The 25,062-nt window shown below is 42.2% G+C and overlaps 1 protein-coding gene and 2 long non-coding RNA genes across 24 annotated transcripts in view; 1 reads left to right on the forward strand and 2 right to left on the reverse strand.

Annotated features, from left to right (window-relative positions):
* ITPR2 (inositol 1,4,5-trisphosphate receptor type 2) overlaps nt 1-25,062 on the forward strand; it is a 245,188-nt gene that overhangs the window by 121,428 nt on the left and 98,698 nt on the right. For all 21 annotated transcript variants that reach the window (XR_010362601.1, XM_064420759.1, XM_064420745.1 and 18 more), the window contains 3 exons: nt 7,629-7,819; nt 8,956-9,098; nt 11,098-11,206. Coding sequence is in view for 20 of the 21 variants with exons in the window: in XM_064420759.1 (XP_064276829.1) it covers nt 7,629-7,819; nt 8,956-9,098; nt 11,098-11,206 (443 nt within the window). In the remaining variant the exon portion in view is untranslated. The remainder of the gene's footprint in view (nt 1-7,628; nt 7,820-8,955; nt 9,099-11,097; nt 11,207-25,062) is intronic.
* On the reverse strand, nt 1,839-8,837 carry LOC135300833 (uncharacterized). 2 transcript variants are annotated; one of them, XR_010362605.1, is made up of 4 exons: nt 8,599-8,837; nt 6,786-6,925; nt 4,720-4,789; nt 1,839-4,396 (listed from the first exon to the last, which is right to left on the reverse strand). It is a non-coding gene; the product is annotated as an uncharacterized LOC135300833 (long non-coding RNA). The 2 variants fall into 2 exon arrangements; XR_010362604.1 differs by having other exon boundaries at nt 1,839-4,789.
* On the reverse strand, nt 21,446-23,927 carry LOC135300832 (uncharacterized). Its single transcript, XR_010362603.1, has 2 exons — nt 22,937-23,927; nt 21,446-21,811 (listed from the first exon to the last, which is right to left on the reverse strand). It is a non-coding gene; the product is annotated as an uncharacterized LOC135300832 (long non-coding RNA).

Below are 25,062 nucleotides of genomic sequence, written 5' to 3' on the forward strand. Positions count from 1 at the left end.
GTGACAAATGTGTCTTGCCTGTGTTAACGGGGTAGGCCTGTTCTTCTCTGTGGAAATATTTAGAAAAACTGCCCCAGCTGGGGATACCAGAGGCTTTTACAGCCAAGGCCCTTCTGTGATTTGCAGTGGGTGCCTGGTGCCTTTCTCTGTCGGGTGTTCCTCTGCTCAAAATGATGCCTCACTCTGAGAAGCCAGACGCATTTTCCATAATACAATACAAACATAGGAACCTTCTTGTGGCTCTTTTGTTGGCTGCATACGTGGATCCTTTTTTCCCCTCTTCTGACTTGAGAATCTGACAGCTTTAACGTGGGGGCCTTTGTGTTTCACAGCAATGCTTTAAAAAAACCTCTAAAAAGATTTTGCTTATATCAGAGAGATGGAGTATTGGACAGATTTACAGCAGGGACCAAACACTTCTGAAGGAAAATAAGTGGAGTATAGACCTGAAAGAACAAACAAGATTTTGTTTTGTTGATGACATTGCCCTGGATTTACAAATGAATCTCAGGGGGAAGAAAGAAAGATCATACACAGATTTCCCAAGATATCAATGATCCATGAAATGACACACTTCAGAGCACGTTTAAGCAACATACAGTCTGTTCAGTGTTTCCTGGTTTATTGCTGGCAGGTGGATGCAAGCACTGCCTCAACAGCTTGAGATCATTGCATCTACTTTCTGATGAGCACTGTAAGGATGTGTGTTACCTTCCAGGTCAACAAAAGGATATCTCACAGAAGCTTATTTTTATACCCTGGTACTTCAACTCCACTTTACCACCAGGGAAAAACGACATAAGCTTTTCAAGCCTCAGTTGCTTCTTTGTCTCCAGGCACTTTCCTGCCTCCAGTTCAGCAGGAAGCATAGAGGCTTGCTCCTCTTCTTCAGCAGATCCCTCAGTGGTTTCAGGAGGTTTGGAACACAGATATCAATGTGCACCAGGTTTCTGTTGCCCAGGAAACATTTGGCTACTTGGCCTAAATAGAAACACTTGTGAAATTACATATATATACACACACACACACATACATACATATGTATATATGTGTAGTGTCGCATTTGAGTTAAATGGTATGGTCTGTCTCATGTCTTGAAAATGTACGGTTTATTCTAAGCCTGTGATCTTCCCCTGAAGTATCACATGTCTATAATCCCATTGGCCCAAGTCTTATTCCATGCCCACTTTGAATCTCCCTGTTAAGCTGTGTGAGGGAGACCAGATGCTCTGTTGGCCCTTTTTCTCCCTAAGCTCTCCCTCTCTCCCCCCCCCCCCTTCCCCCCTTTTCCCTCAGTAACCATGCTGCTTCTGGGGCGGGACCCTCATCTAATTAGCACCCTCAGAAATCATACGGAGTCTCCTTGTCTGCCTGCTGTTGCCAGCGAACTCACAGCTTAGGGGGCCTTCCGGGACACCCTGGGGAGCCACCTCAAACGAACTGCAACATATATGTGTGTGTGTGTGTGTGACTTGTCCGCATGGATTTCTGAAGCAGGTTATCACACTGGTGAGAATGAACACATCCATATATCACTTTGGCCTTTTCTCTTTTATTACATAGGAGTGAGCTTTTGCTTGAAAACACAGTCCAAAAAGTGAATAATCAAAGCAGCTCCCATCTCCCTGGTAAAGTAGCAACAACTGAAAAATACCCAGACCTTTGTGAAAACAGAGGAGATAAGACATCCAGCCATTTAATTTATTTCAAATTAATTCTTTATTGAAGGACTTTCAGTTCATGCATTTTATGATCTTCACAAGGTTGAGAAGGGTGGGAGGCCAGTCTCAAAGTCTGCATTTTAAACCAGCTACTAGCCTTCTCTAAAGATTGGGGAATATCGCCTCGCAACCAAAGATTGTATATCTTAAATTACATATCCTAAATGGTATTGAAGCAGGGTCTTTGCTGACCAATCCTTCAGGACCCATGCAAAGAAGTGTCTTTGCTTCTTAATTAAGACTACAATTCTTGTATCTTCACCTCTGAGCATTAGTTTTCTGTTACAAGGGTAAATTCAGTTGTTTTACACTGTTATCTCTGCAGCATCCATTATTTTTCTCCATTATGTTTTAAAAAATTGAATCTTTCCTCTGGTGTCTATCCCAAAGATATGGTCTGTCTGTGACTGTGCTGTGACCACCAATAATGAAATAATTGGAATGCCCCAGATGAGTAAACATTGCCAGATAGGAACCTGCATTTTGTTACACTATGTCTCTTGGCAGACCCTAAAAAAAAAGAAATCTGTTAGCAAGCCAAATTACATTAGTCACTATCAGATTATGGTCTAGGATGTTGTGCAGGAGAAGCAAGAAGAGAATTCTTCTTTCCATACTACTGTATTTGAGGTGAGCCTTGTAAGATTGCTATTTCCTAAGTTCAAAGCTGGAACAGGTACAGAGAAAGCACTGCTGGGGTGGTCAGGAGAAAGAAGAACTCTGTTACAGGAAGAGAATTCAGAACCCCCACGTTTTGCTTAGCAAAACACAGGCCTGTGTTGTTGCTCTTTAAATGTACTTAAGAAGATAAATAGTCACAGAGACGTTTAAGCTGAAGGACAGTGCTGAGCCAAAATCAACTGAACAAAAATTACAGTAGGTTGTAAATAACTTAAATAAATTTAGATTGTAAATCAGAGGATTAGAACACACTTTGGAAGGATGTCCTTGGTCAGTGGGCTGAGAGAACATGGAGGGAGGAGGAATGGTAGATAAGCTGCCATCATTTTAAATGGGGCTCAATAAATTTTTCCAAAGATATTAAAGAGCATGGATTGTCTGTAACAGAGAGCAGATGGTTTGAAGGAGTACTGAAGTCCTTTCTAGTTGAGTATTTATTCTCTATATTAAAGTCATCAATACTTCCTTGTACAGAATTTAAAAAACCCTCTCCTCTGGTTCTTCTTGACCATGCTTTTATGCCCTCTAAAGCCTTTTACTTTTCCCTGACAAATTACAAATAGGAAATATTAAACATAAAATCTAGGTCACATTTTGTTGCTTCTTTGAAATTATGACGTGCATTTTAATGTCCATATAGATGAATTTTCATATAACAATTTTTTCAGACGTGAAATTATGTTTATTTCGCTTCCCATTTGAATTTTAAAATCTTTTTTCCATTTTATGAAAAGCTAGACCTTCATTTTCAATTTTTAGTTCAAATAAAATAATTATCCTGTTGTTACCTTTTTGACAGTAAGAAGAATACATTTCAGATGAAGCCCATATTTTATTCTATTTTAACTGTTTGTGTTTCCCTAATTGCAAGAAAAATTCAATGATGATCTTTTAGCAGGCTGATAAATATTTTAGCATAGATTTTCTGCTGGAAAAAAAACCCATCCAATTGAAGGGTACAAGATTGGCAGGTTTGTGTCTTGTCTACACAAAGCTTTTATTTCTCTTAAAAAGTCTTGCTGTTGCTAGCATTAGTGTCTCTCCATCTGAATGCATTTGTTAAGCAGTCAGTAAATGATTAAAGAGCTGGAGGGGCTGATTTATGGAACAAAATTAATGAACTAAATATGCATCACTCTGTTATGTGACAACTGGGAAGCGTGGGAGAACATGATAGAACTGTCTGTGACTACCAGGGGGTGTAAACTGGGAGCAGAGCAAAGGATTCACAGCCAGGTACAGCTGGGCCTTTTTCCTGACCCAGACTGCCCAGCACACTCCTCCTTGAGGGGCTCTTAGGAACCAAATGCCTGTGTGTCCCCCTGAAAACCCACACCAGGGATGTTTCATGGTTAATTAGCTGTGAAGCCACCACACCCTGGTGTTCTGTATATACTGCAAAAGTTAATGGAGTGACATTTAAAATTAGGGAGCAGTAGGTGGAAAGAGCAAGAACAGCGAGATTCCTTATGGCAAGATGGATGACCATTCTTCAGAATACTCTAAGGAAAATTAGAGGCAAGGGCCACTTCCTGGAAATCCTTAGGACTAAATTGGTCCTCAGACACAGGCAGCAGCACAGTGAAAGGACAGTACTTGAGGAGGCATTCCTGAAATAGGTCCAATTGATGTGCTCCTGTGAAGAGAACTACATGCAGGTAATTTAACAAAATAACACCTGGGCCCATTTCAGCCTCTGTGGGAGCTGGACTGTGCTCCTGGGACTTCACTACAGCTTGCTTGTCCACAGTGCCTTGGTTTTTACCTGCTTGATTCATGGCATTCTTGGTGCCTTTTCTTTTGAGTCTTTGAGTTCTATTTCATTGTTTAAGCAGTAAGGGGGAGAAAAGGTGCTGATCACTGGATGCCCACAGACCCATCCAGCATGGAGCAGGGCATTTTGCTGGGACCTGGCTGAATTCACAGCGCTGTGTTTCTTACCACTGCTGTAGGTTGTGTTTGCTTGATTGTCTTGGCTCCTCTTGGCTCTCTTGCTGAGAGATAATTGGGAACAGCAGATTGAGAGTTAGTAGTTTAAAGGATTTCCCAGAAATTCCATCTCCTCTGACACTGGCAAAATGGTGTTATATATTCAGGATGTAATTAGCCCCGTGCACAGTGCCCTAGGTGGGAAATGGGCACTGTATAAGCCTGGGACATGCCCTCCACTGCAGGGCAGAATTTACCTGTGCTGAAGACATCACAGAATCACACAATATTCTGAGCTGGAAGGGACCCACAAGGATCATTGAGTCTATCCAGGTAAGTATCCATATAGCTTTTTCCCAACTTAACCAGATGAAAGACAGAATTTTACCTCCTCTTGGCTCCTTTGTCTACTTGTTCTAATTGTACTTTGCAAGTTTGAGTGCTGTCCAAAAGTATTTCTAAGTGGAACAAAAATAAACATACTTTTAAATATTTTATGTTGATTCTTTAAGGAAGATTGACACATTTTGAAGAGGAAAGCAGCCTACAACACCTAAATTAAAACTAAATATTTATGTTCACATTTGTTCATCAGCTTTCCAAAATGTAAAAATATGTTTCATGTAGTTTTAAATAATGAAATGTGAAACAAATGAAAGATAAACTTTCTACAAGCTGAAAAGAAGTAAGACAAAGGCTTTGTTTATAGCTTAGACTTCAACAGTGCCCTTTGACAACCAATATAAATCTTAATTACAAATGGAATTATACATGTAAGAACTGCTCAAAACAAAGGGGTATTTTTTTCCTCTCTCTCTGGTTTTCTTTGTGATAGTTTTAATTAGCTGCAACTCTTTGAACAATCATAGTACTTGACTGTTCCTCAGACACTGATGGAAGTTGTTAACTTCAAATGGCATCTCTAGGACTGCAGAAGTCTGGGGTCTGGGTTTTCCTCTGAACAGTGTGCTCCCCATTGCTAATTTTATTCTTCGATATATTGGGATTCTGCATATATTCCACTTAACTGAGAAGTGAGCATTGTCCAGTAGCATTCCAGTGATTGACATTAGGACACAATAAATTTGATTAATAGGCTGCAGCACCCTACACACACTGGCAGAACTTTAATGGACTTCTCTAGTAAAGTAGGCAGCAACAGGGCAAATGTATTTTGAAAAACAGCCCAGTTGAATTATATTGAAACAAGTAATTAGAAATAATGGCCAACCATACATGGCATTTTCCACATATTAATCACAAATGTGCCTCCAAAACAAATGGAGACTGGAAAGGAAAAGTCAGTTTATGTTTTCCCAGCTTAACCTATTTTTTTTTTTTCAATTCCCTGTGGCCAACCATTTAAAAGAAAGTACCTTCCAGAAATGGATTTAGAGAACTCTCTTTCATCCCAATAGAACAGCCTGATCCATGGGGAGAAGCCCCAGTCCTGCATCAGGATCCAACCTTTCAGTGGATCCTGATGCAGGATGCTTTTTATTCAGTGGATCCTTTCAGTGGGAAGAGAGGAGGGTTCTCTGAACCTGTGGGATCCATTAAAGGGAAGAGAGTCCCCATGACAGAACACCCTTGCCACAGTCTCTGAGGCTGAGGGTTGAGGTGTCACAGCCAGATTTAGGTTTATAATAAAAGCTGTTATTTCAATCTAGTCCTGAGAGGAAGTTTGAGCCTGGGATCTGTGACTCACTGTGCTTGGCAGCACTGCAGGCTTCATTCATCAGAGCTGTGTGGTGCCTCTGCCTGCACATCCTCCTGTGAGGCTGGAGGCATGGGCTGCTTGGGACAGAAGGGCATCTGCTGACTTCACAGGTTCAGACATAAAGCTGGATGTATTTGAGAGCTGGGAGGAAGAGGTGGAGTATTTTTGATGCCTTCCTTCACTGTGGAAGGTGTGTTAGTGAGGAGTAGTGGGGAAATGCCTCAGAGAAATGTTGTGCAGCACTGCAATTTGGGCTAATTGCTTTCTAAATTTCAGCTTGTTTCAATAAGGAAAAGTGAAAAATTACTTAGTATTGGTCATTATTACGAATGGATTAGAACTGCTCCATTTTATTTATAAGTTTTCATTAAACATAAGCTGTGCCACAAAAGTTAAGTGAAATGACAGGGAATACAGAGCCTAATCACTGGGACATAACCTGGTCTTTCAGAGATGTTGATCATAGGCCTCACAGAATGGTTTGGGTTGAAAAGGACCTTAAACAGCATCCAGCTCTACCCCCTGCCATGGGCAGATACACCCTTCCACTATCCCAGCTTGCTCAGAGCCCCATCCAGCCTGGCCTGAAACACTTCCAGGGATGGGGAAAACTCTTGTTTATTAGTCAAATTTCAGACTACTCATGCTAGCCAGAGAACAATGTCACTCTGATCTCCCGTGGGATGGAAAGGAGCAGCTAACACAGAGATTTTACTGGAGGAGAGGGCAGATACCTTCTAATGCTGCCTTTCAAACTTCCTTTTCAAACAACAGTTCAGGATGCAATAGTAGTTTAATAGTGGATGTCCTGCAAGTCTCTTCTCATTTTTTTTATTCTGATACTGTCTCTATTGTCATTTCCTGCCTCTAAAGTCTAAAAAGAAAAAAAAATTGCAATTTTTAGCTATTAATTTTTTTTAACTATCAGTTAGACTATCAGATGTTTATTAACTACTGGATATATTGCAGTGGCATCCAGGCACCATCCAGGAATCCAGGGTTTAGCAACCCTAGCAGTACAGGAAACCTGGAGAGAAGAGAGGACAGTCTTTTTCAAATTTAATTTGTTTGCACTTGGTTCCTCAAGGTCTTCACAAGAGGAATATACAGTAAATATACAGTAAAGCAACAGTACTTGGGATAAATTGGATAAATGTGCATATGCCTACTAGAAAGAAAAATTTCAGAATTTGCTTCTGAATAGACTAAAACTAACTCTTAAAATAACACATACTCCTTTTGTTACTCTTATTAGTATCTCCAGATTTTTTTTCAAGTTAGTAGAAAAATTATTATTTAAAAAAAAATCTGTGAAAATATATGCTGGAAATTATTCTCATCTCATTTAAAATAGTACAGCTTGCTTTCTTTAACTAGATTATGGCTGATTTCTACCACTTAGGTATTCTTATTTTTAAGGGTTCTTATTTTTAGGATCCTTATTTTTAAAAGCTGTTGAAGTGATATCACCCTGCCCCTTAACTTCAGCAAGATCAGGTTGTTGCATGCCATGATCTCTATAAGATTTTAAAGTTTTTGCCACTGTAAATGTCTTGTGTTTTTCCTTCCTGTTAAAGCAAAGAACCGTGGGATTGCAATTCCAGTGGATTTGGACAGCCAGGTGAACACCTTGTTCATGAAGAGTCACTCCAACATGGTGCAGAGGGCAGCCATGGGCTGGAGGATGTCAGCCCGTAGTGGACCTCGCTTCAAAGAAGCTCTTGGTGGGCCGGCCTGGGATTACAGGAATATCATAGAGAAACTACAGGTACAGGAACAGCAAATGGATTGGGCAGCAGTGGGACTGCAGTTATCTCATATGTGCCAGATATGGAAAACACCAGAGACAGGCCCAATGCATTTTTAGTGCTGGATGAGAGGAGCCACTGCACTTCTGGGTGGGGATGGCTGAAGACTCACTGATCCTCCATGAGGATCAGTGAGTCTAAGCCGTGGCCCTGGCACAGGACGATCCCCAACAATCCCACCCTGTGCTCAAGAGCATTGTCCAAACACTCCTGGAGCTCTGGCAGCCTTGGGGCTATGACCATTCCCTGGGGAGCCTGTTCAGTGCCCCAGCACCCGCTGGGGGAAGAACCTTTTCCTGATATCCCTAACCCTCCCCTGACACAGCTCCAGCCATTCCCTTGGGTCCTGTCCCTGGTCATACAGAGCAGGGATCAAGGCCTGCCCCTCCTCCTCCCGTCATGAGGAGGCTGCAGATCTGCCGTGAGCTCTGACCTCAGTCTGCTCTTCTCCAACTGAACAGACCAAGTGCCCTCAGCTGCTCCATGTGGCTTCAACTCCAGGCCCTTCACCATCTCCATGTCCCTCCTTTGGACACTTACATTGTGGTGCCCAAAACTGCACACAATGTTCAAGTTGTCCACAGAGCAACATCTCCTTTCTGCCTTTTTATGGCCACGTGTCTTGTTCTGGCTGCAGAGGAGATACTGGAGGTTTTAGGTCATGTTTGTGTCACTGGAGATTGCCAAGAGATGGAGATCACCTTGTGCATGTAGAGCCTAAACAGGTTGAGGGGTTTACCTGAGAAAACAGCAGGACCCAGACAAATGGAGGGGCCCTAAACACCAAGGACACAACACCTGAGGTGACGCATTAACTGTGTGTGGTGAGCATCGTTTTTCCAGGACACCATCATCCTAACTGTTGCCACAGGTTTTGTGAGCACTCCTGCAAAGGAGAAATTTGAAAGAGAGTAACAATGGGCACCTTGTCCCCCCGGCTCTGCGTGAGGAGTGGTGTGAAAAAAGGCTTGAGGTGGCTTTACAGCCAGCTGGGCATCACACTGGGGCAAGCAGTGCATCACAGCCGACTGTGTGACTCCACAACAATGTTGTTGTAGTTCTCCTGCAGTTATGGATGTTCTCCTGTCTCCCCCAGGACGTGGTGTCCTCCTTGGAGCAGCAGTTCACACCCATGATGCAAGCTGAGTTCTCAGTGCTGGTTGATGTGCTGCACAGCCCAGAGCTCCTGTTCCCCGAGGGCAGCGATGCCAGAATAAGATGTGGTGCTTTCATGTCCAAGTAAGTGGTGTGCAGAGGGGCCTTGGGAAAGATGGCAGGGTTTTAACTTTTTCAACAGCATTTACCTCTGGTTTTCAGCAGAGACTTAAGCATGCAGGTGACCAAGTTTACTCTTGAAAGCTTACAGTGAGGTCTTTTGATCCATGTTGTATATTTCTCAGCAGTTTTGTTGTCTGGAAAGCAGAGAGAGAGGGGGTTGCTTGACTCACCTGGTAGAAATGGGATGTTAATGGCTTGCAAAAATTCTGGCAGGCTCAACCTATTTCTGTTTTCTCAATGGGCTACTTTGCTGTTACATTTCACCAAATCTACAACAGAAACTTACTAGGTTCTATTTTGTTGGGCCAGGGTTTTATGAGCCTTCAAAAGGGAACCTAATACACCCAAGGATAGCTTAGCTATTACCTTTGGAAGCAAATAATGAGCAGGATGGCTTCTGCTGCAGTGTTAGAAACAAAAAGGTTTAATAAAAGGCAAAATAACAAACAGAAAATCTGAGCCAGGTACAGAGGTCTGCCCTTGATAGAAGCACCTTCACAAAAGCAGTTTAGTTCTTTTGTCTTCCTCTTTTTCTACCTTATGGGCCAGGCGGGACTTTTTGGCTTCTATCCAATTAGGTGACCCCAAGGTTTCAGTGAAGTCTCTGGGGTCCTATAAGGTGGCTTTTCACCTGATTGTCGGGAGAAACTTCTGGGCTTCTTTCCTTTTTTGGGGGACAAAGGCTAGCTTTGCCACTCTGTTATTAGGGGGCAAACTCCTACTCCTACGGAAACTTAGATTTTTCATAGCAGAATTTTCAAGAATTCATAATGAAGCAGTGGGCTGCTCAAGGCTCATGGGTTTTTGTTGGATTTTTTTTGATATAGCAAATTGATATTTTTATTTTAAGCTGCCAACAGCTCTTTGAAAATACATTTCACTTGGACCTCTATCTGGTCTTGAATTATTTGAGGTCTGTGCATTGGAATAGTGTCTTGCAAATTTTTTATTAGTCCTCAAGTGAGATGCCTTCCCTGTCCTTAAGAAACTATAATTGAAACAGAGATAACTTGGGAGAAATGAATGTATTGGCAGCCCTCCTGATTCCTTGATTATTTGCATATTCTGCAGAGGTACCATTGTAACAATATAGTTTATATGTTAGGAAAAATTAAAATAAAATTAAATTTTGCGATTATCCCATCCCATGTTCTCTGTCCAAACTCCTGTTTGAAGCCAGCATCAAAAAAACCTCCCATCCCAAAATCTGTCCAAGGTCTTCGGATTTCCTCCCTTCTTATTTACACAAACATTTCTCCAAAAATGTGTGAACCAGTGCAAGGACCTGTGCCCTGTACACAGATCTGTTCTCCACAAAGACAGAAAGGCTGCTTCTGGTATCGGTTTCAGCTGACTGAAATACAAACTCCTGTCACCATCATAGCTGGAGACAGAAATGGACCTTGTTTTCTGGCTTGTCAAGTGGTTGTGTGAATGTAAACAACAATTATGTTTCATCCAAATGTCTGTATTTCTGAATTCTTCCTTTTCCAAATTTTCCAAATTTTTATTTCCAAATAAATATTTTTGGAAATCCATTTGCTAATTATATCATAAATATAATATAACCATCATAGAAGTTGGAAGGTGTAAAGTTTGTAGCTTTTAAAGTTTGCAAGATGCATGGTGAATACTGTTTACCTTTAAATAGTGGTTAAATTAAGTTACCTTTAAATAAGGAAAGGATGAAATAGCAAGTCTGGATCTTAAACTGTAAACCCTCAAAAAAAGGGGATGTAGAATTTTGTCTTCAGTATGGGCAGTAAGATATGCAAATTGACACAAAAATCTCCCAACACCTGAAAGTCCCATTTCCTTTTTAATTATGATTTCTCTTGACCACTTTTATTTCCTTTCCTAGAGGAAAAATATAGTAATGGACAATTTTTACATAAAGAAATTGCAACATGGCTTAGCATCAATGTGCAATGCTCTTTTAGTTTTAATATTTTACTTTCAGGTTGATTAATCACACAAAGAAGCTGATGGAGAAAGAAGAAAAGCTCTGCATTAAAATCCTTCAAACTTTACGAGAAATGCTTGACAAGAAAACCGACTTCGCAGAAGAGGTACTGCTTCCATTTTAATATTGAATATAGAACTAACAGCACAGTGATAATACCAGAATCTGACAGGATTTCAGTTTTGTGCATGTTTTGGAGATAACCTGGTGTCTTAGGAACAGCGTGGTAAGTAGCAAGTTGGTTTGGAATGAAAGAAACTCTCTGCCTTACATAGTTCTGTGTGAGGGACTTGATAAGAGTCAAGGCAAGCAAGATGAAATGAATTAGCAGTGGCAGGTATTACTATGTATAATTATATATTGGATATTCTCTACTTCTGGAGATTAGTCTTAATTTGTCACACCCAACTTTACCATAAAATCAATGGAAATATAGGGATTTTTAATTGCAATTGTACAGTTTTTCCCTGCTGCCTGTGGTGCCAGACTTTTGTACTCCACACGCTTTGTAATGCTCCCAAATGTGTGAAAGGAAATCTGCAATGTTTAAGCAGAGCTGCCAGTTTTGGGAAGAAATGACACAGTCTGTACTCTGTAAGTGTCTAATTATTTCTTGCATTCCTCTTTCCCCTCTTTGCCCAGTTTTCTCTTGCAAAACCAAGTCTTTCAAATGCCTCTTTCATTCTGCCTGTTCCTTTGCCTATCAGTTGGCAGATTCAGATGTAGATGTCAGCTGTCCCTGTTCTTTCTGAGCCTGATCCCAGTGTCTTCTGTGTAATTACCTCTTATCTGTATTTCTGGGTATTCCCCAAACCATTTCAGCGTTATTCACTCTTAAATATGAATCATGGAGTTATAATCTAATTTCTCAGTGCTGACATCAGACTTGCCCTGTGCAAAAATAACCAGTGTAAGCAGAGGAAACCAATCCCATCCTCACCTCCTCCTTGAAGAAAACTGTGGTTAGGCCTGGGCAGACAAATTCTTTTTTAATGTCATAAAGAAAATTTCACAGGGGAAGCAGATATTATTATTCTTAATTATTATTTATATTTATTCTAATAGCATTCTGGGTGCATAACACCACTGCATCACATGGGAAAAATAATTTGCTTTTTTAACTGACCTTTGCCAAACCTCTTCAAAAGAATTACATAGACCCACCATAAGTCAACCTCATCTCAGGACTACAGGGGAGGAAAAAAGACAACACTTTTAATGAAGGACTTGAAATAAGCAAGAAGATTTGCTTCTTTTAGTTGATCCTTGTACCCTGCTTTGGCTGCTGATAAAGGGAGATAGAGTTAAGGGAGGGAATTATCATCAGAAGGAATGTGCTCCATAGGTTTGTAAGAGCCCTGCTTTTCAGGAGTGGGTAAAGGAGGTGTATTCCCAAATCCCTGATGTGACCTCCACCATCTTGAGGGTGCATGTTGGCTGGAAAAGCTCTTTCTAAACAGAAGTTCTCCCCTGTGCTCCTCTGGAGTCCCATTGGTTTTACACTGAGGAATGTAATGAATCAGTGCAAACAAATATGTGAATAAACAAGCTTGGATATGCTTTGCAAGTGCTTCTCTGGCGTGCTACTCTTATGAGTCATTGTTCAATGCCATGGACTTCAGAACAGTAAAAATAGCACAATGAATAGCCTCATATGCGTGTTTCCCATCTTTTTTTGGGCTGTGATCTCACTGCTTGCAAAGTTATTCAACTGTGGTATGCAGATATTAAAAAAAAAAGTAATAAATACATAATGGTGGTCATAACCAGAACAAAGCTACAGAGGGACTTGGGACATTTTGACACGAAGCCTGAGTTTGCTAATCACCCATCAAATTGTATTTTCTGTGATAAACCTGACAGAAATGGTCAACCTCCAGTTTCTGCAGACTTTCCCACAGTGAGAAAGAAGGATGAAATAATGAAATAAAATTTTCTCCTCTCTCTTCACGTTAATTCCCACCACTGAGCACCTTCTACTGTCTTTGTCCTTCATTTGACCACTGGAAGGTAACCTATGTCATTTGCTAAAGGAACAGGAGGCAAAATAGGAGTAAGAGCTTATTTAACTGATTTTATACCTATTCCTGCATCCACTATGTCAACTCTATTGTTGCACCTCCCCTTGGTGGTGAGTTTCAGGTCTCTGATGCTTTCCTGGCTCCACATCCTTGGATTTCCTGGCAGTCAGCCTCCGAGGCAGCACTCTTGTGCCTTGTCTTGCTTAGCACCACGACATCTAATCGTGCTGGGAATCAAAGTTTAATTTCAGAAGTTTGATTTAAAATATATAAATGAGACATAAAAACCTCCTGGCCATTGATTAGCTTTCATAAGTAATTGTGGGTGGTTATTGCAATCTCCTGGGGGAGTTCTGCATTGTGTCCTAGCCCTGTTTGTATTGATTAGGTCACCAACTGGAGTGAAATGTGATCTACATTTCCTCTCTTCCAGAACAGCATTAAAACACTTGAGAAAGGCAGTGTGTGTGTGGGGAGCTCACATTGCCTCTGTTCAGGTAGCTACTGCAGTATCTAAATATATTTATCTAAAGCTTGCTTCAGACTGATTATTTGAGAAGAAAAGCAGGAGGGACAGAAAGGACTGTCCTTGGACTAAATGTGCCCCATCTATATTTGAGTTTAGAATCACTGGCACTTTTTATACCCAGTTTGCAAAACCAGAAGGATCTTGGACTGGGATTTTAAAATTTATTTAGGTGTATCTTTTTGTGTTTCACCATAGTGCTTGATTTCAGTTTAATTTCTGTGTGAATGTTGCATCTAGACCTATTTATACACCTCAGTTTGAATCTGAGTAACATTTCCAAAAGCACCTGAAACATGTAGACTGACGTGTGCTCACTTTGCAAATGATTGGAGCTGTTTAAAATCTTAGCATTACCTTGCTGCCCTGCTTAAAGTGTCTGTCTATACAACAGAGCTGCTGGGCCAGGAAGGGTGGTCCAACATCTTCAGGGAGGGTTCAGAAGCTTAAATTAAACCCTCCCTAGTGAATTGGATTAAGTTGTTGAACTCTTGATCCAGTGGTGCTCATGTGGACTTCTTGCCTGACTCCAGCTGCTGGCATGGCAATGCCTTGGGCACAGACAACCTGCTGATTTCCCAGCTGTTCATAAATCAGGTCAGCACCTCTGGGAGAAAAATATCCTCTCCTCTACCATGTGTATATTACATCTGATCAGATGTGCTAGTGGATGGTAGGGCGTTACAGAATGTGTAACGTGTGCCCCTCCCTAAGGCAGCTCCTTTGAAAACCACTACTGTAAATGAATGGAACCCTTCAGGAAGGGATGCCTGTGCTGCAGAGCTCACACTTTATACTTTTTCTTTGTCTTTTAGGTGTTGAACTTCAGTATAAAAAATTGAAAACTGCACTTTTAAGTGTCAGTAGAACAAGACTTTGTAAGCTGCTTAATTGTCAGAAATAAGTAGTTGGGCTTTTTGCCTTTTTTGCAAATCTCATGAAAAATGTTGGGTTTTCTCTTAGACATTTGTACTAGTTCATGATTTAAAATCATAGAAGTAGCTTCATGGCCTTTTGTTTTGCAGGGTTAAGGTTTCTGCATTCAACTTTAGATATGAAATGTAAGCTGTCCTCTCCCCTTTGTTTGCAGGAACACTACCAAGCATACATGTGAAAGAAATGGTACAGCTTTGGTGGAAATACAAATGTATTTTATTCCTGTGGCCACTGCTGGCTCTTGGTCATTTTGTGCCAGAAGAACTGAATCTTTTCATGTGGAGCTGTTGACAAAACTCCAGTGAGTTTGTCAAAAGCAGTCATGCCAGTTTATTATTGTATTGATCTACAAGGGAAGCTGAAGCCAGTGGGAGCTGCAGGTCTTTTTCTGATGGGGTAAATAACCTTAATGGGTTTTAGAAGTCAGGAGATTTTGGGACCCACTACAGTGTCCCAGCATTGCAGCTCATTGAATCACATTCTCAACTTAAACTGCATTCTATTTTATAGCCTCATCGTTTCAAGATGATTTGACTTACTTGCATGTGCAAATTAGCATTCAGAAAACAGCATTTGTAGGTGAAAAAAAAAAAAGAATAATTCTGAAAATGTGTTGCTTGCTGAATGTATCATACCTCAGAAGAATGCTTCTTTTAAATGGGAGAGCAGGATCCAAAGTCCTTTATTTGTGTTACTACTCATATTTTGGGTTAGTGGCACTGCAGGCATTTTGAAGAATTACATTTATTTTTTCCCCATTTGTGCTGTCAGTTTTATTTGTGCTGATGTATAAAAATACCTGTACACTGGCCTGCACAGGTATTTTCCTGTTGTCAACAGGCCATTCTCCTCACTAAGCTCAGTGTGCCTATAAGGTGACAGGGGGTCAAAAACAGCATAGGAGAACATGCATGCTCAGTGCTGTTTGTACTGATTTTTTTTTTTTAATCGCATATCTATTTCAGCTGATAAAGGATACTTTTGCAGGGTGCTGCATTAAAAACTCACTCCTTAGGAAAACAGCTCGCAGGGAGGGACTAGAGGTGCAGGGAGGAAGAATGTTGGTTATCTCCAGCAGTGCCAGCCTGGTTGTGGACCAGCACTTCTGGTATGGTCAAAAACTGCTGTTGTGGCTCATGGGAGTTAAATGATGAGTGAAAACTCAAACACAAGTGGGACAAACGCCTCGGTCTTGGAGATGCTTTGTGTGAAGGTAGTGATCAGCTGCAGAACCAAAGCCTCCAGGAATTCATTGCAGCTCAGGATTCAAGTTTTGCTATTGCCCTGAATCCTATGAACCAGTAATTGCAGTGGCAGGAGCACCAGAGCTTTCAGATATGCAAGACTAAACACTGAATGTGGTCAGAACCTGAAAGTGTGGTAATTTCTCATTAGACCCATGCACTGACATTTTACGAAAGAGAGAAAACCTACAGAAAAACAAATGAGCATCATTTCACTTTTCCCCCTCTAGGCTTCAAGCTGGGATAATTAAGCAAAGGAATACCAGGAGGCATGTGATGGTGTTGTTTGTTCTAGGCAGGTGTTGTCAGCCACGGTGCTCAGAGCCTCAGGCCATCAGCCACTGTTGTGTTGATATTGCTGCACACTTCTGGGCTGTGACAGGCAGCATCAACCAGAATATTCTGAATTAGCATCTCTCATCTTTGGGGTACCCCTTTTCCCTCCTGTGATGTGTATTGTTCTGGACTGAAAGGACAATGCTGCTTGACAGCCCCGAGATATTCTGCTGGATTTTTGATCATGTCCATTTGTTGCCGATGCAAAAACCTGTGAGAACTGGGTATATGAAAAATGTGACTTATTTTTAAGGGGATTTTTTTTTTTTCTGTAAGTAACAGAAAGATATTTGCTCCAGCTTTGGACTGTCACCTGCTTATGTCACCTTCAGAAGCCTGTTGAGAGCCACTGTGGTTGGGCCGGTTGTGAGGCACCAACAGGGGTCTGTGCCATGGCTGGTTTCAGGCAGAATGCATTGCCTTTGTTGCGCTGGACAAGAACCTAAAGTCGTGTATCAAGGACAGGTAATTGAGGAGACAGCCCTCCTGACAAAGTGCAAAGTGCAGGTCCTGATCTAGTGAAAGGCAGGAGCAGTTTAATCTGCTGCAGGGGCAGTGAGCACAGGCCTAATTACATTGCAGTCATGATTTTGCCCTCTCTTTAATATGCGTGTTTGTTAACTCACCATGATGCAAATAAAGTATCTTCAGAGACCCAAAGGTTCTGTCTCAGGTGATAGTTCAGTGAGCAGTGGTGCTCACTACTCTCTGGTACTTACTCTTTTTCGTTTCAAAACCTTGGTTATTTTTCTTTTGTTTATTTGTTCTTCAAGTCACAAACAAATCTAATGGATCTAACAAATCTAACAGGATGCCCAAGCTGTAAAAACACATGGTTGTTAACACATTCCATCTAAAAGATTGTAGTCTCTCAGTAGCTCATATTTATCAAATTTTAAGATTATGGTATGTTGTTATCCATTTTTCTTTCAGAAATATTAAGCCCCAAATCCTGATTGATAAATTATTTTGGAACTTATATCATTTGCCCTTCTCACATACATCATCTGTCCTCTAAAGGAGCATCTGATGCTGTAAAATATTTTTTGTAGCTACTAATTAAAACAGCATTAACCAAACCAATAAAACTGGAGTAGCCTGTTCCTTACTCTGAACTTTAAATGACCAATTTCTGCTCTGGAATGTGCTCTTTACACAGCCTATGGGACATAGGGGGTTTGCCCTTCTTATTTCACATTAACACCTTGCTGTGTATGTGATCTTAAGAAGAGCAAACCAGCAAGAAAATCTTAACTGCCTGCAAACTGTTTGACATCCTTCTCTATTGATATTACTACTCAATAAAAACAAATAAAAAGGAGTGCAAGAGAAGAGAGCTGTTTAATAAGTGAAACTGTTAGAGCTCTCAGGATGATTCATCTCACCTTACTCAGGTACAATATTCATGGAACTGATCAGGATCCTTTTTATGAACAACAGCAACTAGATTTTCTTGTTTTGAATACAGGTGAAATGAATTTCTCTAAAGACTTCAGTGCACCTGGAAGTTAAATTCCATGCTTGCTATAGCTGTTTGAATCAAATTCTACATCATGAAGATATCAGGATCAAGGTTTTCTCCCTGATTTTATTTCTATATTTTAAATTATGAATAAAGCAGATTTTTAGGAATTTAGTGGAAGGTTCTAGCAGATCTTAGATTGGCAAGGGCTAGGTAAAGGACCAAAGATATGTTGTAAGTTAATATGTAGAATGAGTCAACAGTTTTATCATATGGTTCACGTCTCCAGGTGTGTGGAGTTTTGTGTGAGGACAGATTCATAAATATAATTATTTATTTTAGGTTATTTATTCCTATTCCTTCTCTTTAACCTCCATGATGGAGTTATATCATAATTCCCATTTGCCACCCTAATTTTAGTGATTGGTGGTTGTTCAAAGTTCCTGGTTGACACCCCAAGGAACCTTTGTGCTTATTGGTAGAGCAGGAGCAATTGACATGGGTGCAACAGGGCTTTCCATACTCTGAGAGCAGTTACACTGAGGTGGGAGGGGAGTTCAGAGGAACAGGTGAGAGAAACAAATTGCAGGCACCCTAATGTTTGGGATGGTTGCAAGGTTTTCTGGGAGTTAGGAGAATAAAACTGCATAAACTTTTTTTCCTGACTGTGATTCTGGAAGATGTTTCTCTCCACATGCTTCCCATTCCCTTTTCAGAATTAATTCCTATATGAAAAGGCCACATGTATGAGCAGTTTCAGTACCACTGCCAGGTAATGGTTATAATTCTTGCTGGGAAGAACAGAGAGTGCTGCAGTATCACAGAGACCACAGTGTGGCAACTGTGGACTTTCCAGAAACATCTCCTGTCTGTGGGAGCAGGTCAGCTGCTGCTGCACGGCTCAATTCCCACAGCAGGCAGATGTCTGCAGTAGTTGTGGAGAGGGCAAGAGAAAATGTCTCCTTTGGTTTTGAATTTCCTTGGAAGGGGAAAAGGGTTCTTTTGTTTTCTGATTTCTTTTTTTTTTTGTGGTTTTGGTTTGATTTGTTTTGTTAGGTTTTTTTTGCTGTTGATGTTGTTGTTGTCTATCACAAATTTGCTTCTGCTTTATTTAATATGTTTGAGCAACAACCCTGTTTGTACTTTGCAGTCGCACCAGAGATAGCAGTGAGCAGAATTCAGTGCCTTGTATTAAGGATGGCCAATGAATATTTATGATAGACCTAGGGAGCCAGTAATAAAAATGAAATCAGCATGATGCCACTAGATCCAAATCTTTGATCTCTCTTTTAAGAGAAAATACAGTAAAGCAGGGGATAATGGACTCATTATAATGGAATGGTTAGTTATGGTTACTTAGGGTAGCATGAATAGGTGGCATTACATGAACTGTTCTAGTCCAAGATTTATGATCCAGAAATGTGTTTCAGGCACTAAGTTTCTACAGAAAACATCAGTTTATGATATTGTTCTGGTTTAGTTGGTCCAAGCACAAAGAATTGAAGATACATCCCTTTCACATACCAGGATGGGGCATGCTCTTGCCTTACAAGGGACAGCAAAAGCACTAAGAACCAGCAAGGCCTTTTTCCTCGACCTCTTTCTGTGCTTCTTCTCATCCATCACCCTGTCAGCATGTAGAGGGAGGGCTGGAAATTAAATTCCACTCCCTGCCCAGGCTGTCTTACCAGATACCAGGTGTGAGGGGACACTTGGGGTCGTCAGGAGAGAGAGGACAGCTGCCAGTTTGGCATCACCAGGAGCATACAGGGGTGGTGGCTGGAGATGTGTGCCACAGCTGGATGCGCCCACCTCCACCAGGAGCAGGGAGAATCTCCTGCAGAGTGCTGAGACAGCTCCTGGGAAGCCTAATGAAGGAGCTGGTATTTGACAGGCATATGGGGAGCAGAAGCAAGTGAGCTATTTTTCTTTTTAATAGTTGCAATTATTTCCTTAACACCCCTGCCACACCAAGCAAGACGTAGAGGAGGACTGATTCCAGGCTGTGGATGAAAGCTGATCCCAAGGTCTCTGTCTAGCCAGGCAGGAGGAGGAAATGGAAACTCACTGTTTTCTGATTGGTTTCAAACTGATGTAATTTCTAAGGGACTTCATCACTAGTGACATCTGGCAAGGGATTAGTCTGTAATGTGGCCCATCTCTCCCTTTTCAAGAAAAAGAAAATATATGCTATACTGAACTTTGGAAAACAGCTATTAAGCAACCACAGTAACTACTTCGGATAGGCTTTTTTAAATTTTTTTTTGGGTCTGATGAGGATTTTACCCAGCATGTTTGGCCTTGGAGGAGTGCCTGGATGGTATTGCCAGCTGGAATTGTCAGAGCTGCTTTGTCTTCTGTCCCAGGAAAACAGAAGCCTGGCAGGCATTCACTTTCGCTCTTATTTCATATCCCTGCTTAGTCAGAGTTGCCAGCCCCAAGCACTGAAAGCCCTGAGTCAGGCCACAAACAAATCACGAGATTTGGCTTGAAAATAATGAGATTTTTAATTACAAATAGTTTATTTGGGATTTCTCTGAGTTTTTTGTGTCTGTTCTTCCAATTCTACTGTACAAATCCCAGAGTTTGAAGTATGCTTTGCTGAATTATGCATGTGTTTATTTACTGAAATAAAAGCCAGGTTCATTTATGGTTACCTGACCTCTGTTTGTGGGGAAAAGACCAGAATACTCAGAGCTCACATTAGGGGATCCTTACTACTGCCAGGGGTGCAAGCAAGAGGCACTGCTGGCCCTCAGCTGGGGCACAAGGAAATGTGCTAATCAGGGCGGGACTGGTGTTGGTAACTCCAGGTACAGAGCTGTCACTGGGGGTTGGGAATGGGGCCTTGTCACTCTGAAAATTCCTTTTGGCAGACTTGTCCAAAACATTTTGTTCCCAGTTACAGTTACACAAGCAAAGTCTCCTTATACACCTTTTTCCTGAAAGCTTTTTACCCTTCCCCCTGACTTTTGTTTTTATTACTTTTCTCCTCTTTCTTGCAACAAACCTTGATTTTGTGACTCCTTAGCTGTCTACAGTAGCATTTGTGTCCTATTAGCCCTCCATCCAGTAGGGTTGGATACCAGTCTGCCTGCTGGTATCCAACCCTACTGGATACCAGTACTTTTCTCTACTGCAAAAGAAATTTAGATAACCTTAACTCTCAGGTATTTAAGTTTTAAGACTCCTTACTGCTTCAGAGGAACAACAAGCTTCCCTTGAACCAGGTGTTTTCTCAGCTGGTTAAGAGGTGACCAGTTAAGAGGTTCCCAGCTCTTAAGGTTCCTCTCCAGGCTGCTCTACTGGGTGCAGTTCAGCATTTTAAGAAACCAAACTCTTCTAAATATACAAATATTTGACTGTGGCTCTCTAAAAATGAAAACCTTTGCATTTAAACAAATGCTGGAAGCCCTACACATTGTTGAGAAGTTCTGCTTTTACAGTTTTTTCAAAGGGGCTAAAAATGTTCCTGGAGAACAGACTGTGCAGCCTGAGTATTCTTAATTTTGCAAGGAGACGCACATTAACTAGGTTGCTTTTGTGAGGCAGAGGATGTTAACAGTGGTAATTTACTGCTAGCAATAAAGTGTGGGCTGGTCAGTAAATTCACCCAGGATGGCACAGAGGATTGTTCTGGTTATATGTCACAGTCTTTATTAAATTTGCCCTGGCTGTTGCTGGCGCTTTGTTGTAGTCATGATAATTCTCACAAGAAAATCAACCATAAGGACTTAGAAAGGGCTGTTTGAAAAATGGAAGTTGAACTATTTCTTCTTTTTCTTCATACTTAATTATTCTTACAGCAAATATCATCACGCCTGGGAAAACCTCAGATTTTATTGTTTGAGTTTGGATTTTTGTTCTGAGTGGGGAAATGTTTTCATGAAGAAAAAAACCCAAACAACCCAAAACATCAGTCAGAGCAGCAAGTTTAGGAGATTACTTGGAGTTGTGGTGTGCTTAGACAGAAATGAGTAATTTGTACTGCAGAAATCTGGGCAAAGTGGTACCTATTTGTGCCCGTGCAGGGCATGAGGTGAGAGCAGTGCTGGCTGTGTGTGGGCACAGGGCTGGGAGGTAGCAGCTGAACTGGGTCCTCCTAGAGTCTTACCTGATGCTCAGCCAGGCTGCTGAGAAGGGTTTGCTGTCCTCAGTGTGGTCTGCAGGGAGCCACTTGATGAAGCTGTTTATATAAAGATATTATTTCCATACATGCAATACTGAAAGAGCTTGTTTTAACTCAGTAGCAAATTCTAGCACACTGGGTACTCTAAATGCAGGTCTTTTACTTCCCTTTTTAAAGGGGAAAAAAAAAGTAAAAAATACCCCAAGAAGTCAAGTATTTGATATATACTTCAATTCATCATATATTTAACCTGTTTTTTAAATTATAAACAATTTGAAACTAAAGAAACAATTATTTTATCACTTTAAATTATCTCTTTCCTATTTTTGCACATGCTTTTTCCTTTACTTTTTCCCCCTGATTTTTTAGCTGAAGAAAGACTTTATTTGGGAGCAAGAAAGGAAATGTTGCTGGAATAATGTTTTCTTTTGATCTACCCCACAGTTTATGGCTTCTGTGTCTTAAGTCCAGTACTTTGATCACTATTTGTCTGTTTTGCTGCTAAGCCCTATGCAGTGTGATGTTACTATTGAGCCAGCTGGGGGTCTGCCCCCTGCAAGAACCATGAGGTAGTAAAATCAGAGTAAATGAAAAGAGTTTTCTCAAGCCTCTTCTCAAGCATGATTCTCAACTCTTAATTTCACAGCTGAAAAGTGGCTGATTTCTTGCCCCTGCCACTCCTGCGCCCATCCAGCTCCATCTTCCAGCAGGGGCCTCCAGAGCCACAGGAGGTGGCAAAAGCAGCACCAGGCAGCTTCAGCCCTGCACAAAGGGGCTCTTTCACACACATTCCTGCTAGGAGAGCACATGTGCAGCTAAAACAAGTTTCACTGCCTATCTGACTTGAGCAACAGCCACCCTGGGGAAGCTTTTTTTTTTTTTTTTCCTGAGATTGGTCAACAGATACATTGCCCTAATGCTTGTTTCTGACTTGGTGAGCGCTGTGTTTAGGCCCAGAGCTTTGTTAATTCTAGATTATTTTGTGGTGAGGAGGGTTGCTGAAGGAAAGGGAACTGAGGTTCCACCTGACAGGCTACTCGCGAACAGTGCTGCCTCTTGCCCTGAGCTTGCTGCACAGGGAGGTACCACCACCATGGGCACATGTCAGTGCAGCACAAGGTACTTTAGTAGCACAAGCTCACTCCCATTTTGGGCTCCTCTCCAGGGGACTGAGCAACTCACCTTGAGAGAAGGTCTCTCTGAAAGTGGAAGCAGGACTTTGTGTATGACAGTGCAGAACCTCGCAGGTTGGCAGGGCGCCCATCCTCTCCTCCCTAAATGAAGGAGTGTGCTCCTGGGCTTTGTGAATGAAAGATTTGTTGGGGGAAAAAATGGGATGAAGTCTTAAAAGAAATTAATTTATTAAGCTTGGCTTACTGTGTAAATTCTTGTTCTGAAGTTGGCTTCTATTGGAAAAAAATCATGCTTTTAGAAATTTGCTGCAATGTTGGCATACACAAAAGGAGCCGCTTCTTGAGTTGTAGAGACTCAGAGAATCTTCCTGCTGTGTTGGCCAACTTGATTTGCAATGCCTGTTCTCTTGAAGGTAGATTTCTGGGTCACGATGGCTCCAAAAATCTGCAACCCAAGGGGGTGATCCAACAAAAGACAAAGCAGACCTTCTACAGAGCACCCTCCCTCCCTACAAATGTGCCTGTGGCACACGTACTGCTGCCCAGGGTGTGGGGGGTGGCTACCAGCCTCCGAGGCAGCCAGATGGATGTTGGTTAGGAGATCTGGGGCATGTGTTAATCTCAGACTCCTGTGATCCATGCCTGTCATACCTGTGGAAATGTTTATGTCCATTATACTGTGGGGATGCAAACCTGCATCGGGTGGTGACACTGGGAGCGACCCCCTTGCCTGGAGGGCATGTGGCTTTGACACGGGGAGGAGCATGTTTTATCCCCAGCAGCCACTATATATCCATTATCAAATACCACCTGCCTTGTTTGCAGAAAATCCCTCCGGATGATACTGGAGGCATTTCAAAACCCACCTGGACGTGTTCCTTTGTCACCAAGGCAGGGGAGTTGGACTGGACGAGCTCCAGACGTCCCTTCCTGCCCTAACAATCCTGGGATTGTGTGAGTGATCAGCGTGGTGACGGGAGAGGCCGGTGCCCAGCCCTCCGCAGAGGTGGCAGGAGACTGATTTGGGTGAGAGCTCCGGCAGCAGGTGCCCCAGGGCTGCTCCCGCGGGCAGCGCGCTGTACCGGGGGGCTGCGGGCGGGTGCAAGGCCCCGGCTTCCACCTTTCCAATTGGCTGCCGCGCTGTAATCGCCTTTGCCCGGGCAGCGATTTAATGAGCGGTTTGGGCATGTGACCGCGGCGCATGTGAGTGGCGCGGCCGGGGGAGGCGTGGGCGCTGTTATGTAATGGGCGCAGTGTCTGGCTCAGTGCGGTGGCCCCGAGCCCGCGGGGAGTGCGGCCCCGCCGGCAGGAGCGGAGAAATGGCTCCCGAGCTTCCTCCGGGACTGCATTTGCATGGAGCGCGCATCTACTGCGCCGCCCGAGGGAGACGCCTATTGCGCCTTATGTAACGCGGCGGGAGCGGCAGCAGCGCCGGGGGACAGTCGGCGCCCCCGCTCCTTCTACTCTGTCACAAGAGCGTGGAACGTGGTTTTATTTATTAAGCGGCTCCTCTCCCGCTTGGCCGCCGCCTCGAGAAGGGCTTCCGCAGGCAGCAGTGGTGCCTTCCCGTGTTGGTGGATGCGGGATTTGGCAGAGGATGCTGGAGTGCCGGCACTGAGGTTTGGCCGTGCAGGTGGCCTGTGAGGAGTTCCCATAAATTATTTTGTGTGTGACTCCCCGGTGGTCTTGCACGGGGGTGCCTGTGTGAAGCTGCAGATGTTCTTGACATCAACTTCTCACCTTCTATCTAGTTCTCTGGGAAAAACAAAAACAACAACAACAAAAAAAAAAAAAAAAAACACCCCAAACAAACAAACCCCAACACAAAAACAAAAAAGAAAAAAAAAAACCGAAAAAAACCCCCATCTCAAAACAAAACAAGAAAGAACCCAACAAGGTCTTGTGACTGTGGGGATGAAAAAAAAAAAAACCACTATAGTGGAGCATTTGGGTCAGCTTTAAATTTCAGTAACAATTTTTATTGATAATCAGCTGAGGAGCAAATTGACGTAACAGATCTGACATATAGAAAAGTGCTTCCCCCATCCCCACCCTGCAGCATTCACCATTTCTCCAAAGTGCCATTTAAAATCCCATCCTCCTCTGATGGAAGCTAATGTTCATTGTCTTGCCCTTGAAAAGAACAATAGTGCTGTCCAGGAGCTGTGAAGAAAC

This window comes from Passer domesticus, chromosome 5 (genome assembly GCF_036417665.1).
Source record: "Passer domesticus isolate bPasDom1 chromosome 5, bPasDom1.hap1, whole genome shotgun sequence".
Lineage (NCBI taxonomy): Eukaryota > Metazoa > Chordata > Aves > Passeriformes > Passeridae > Passer > Passer domesticus.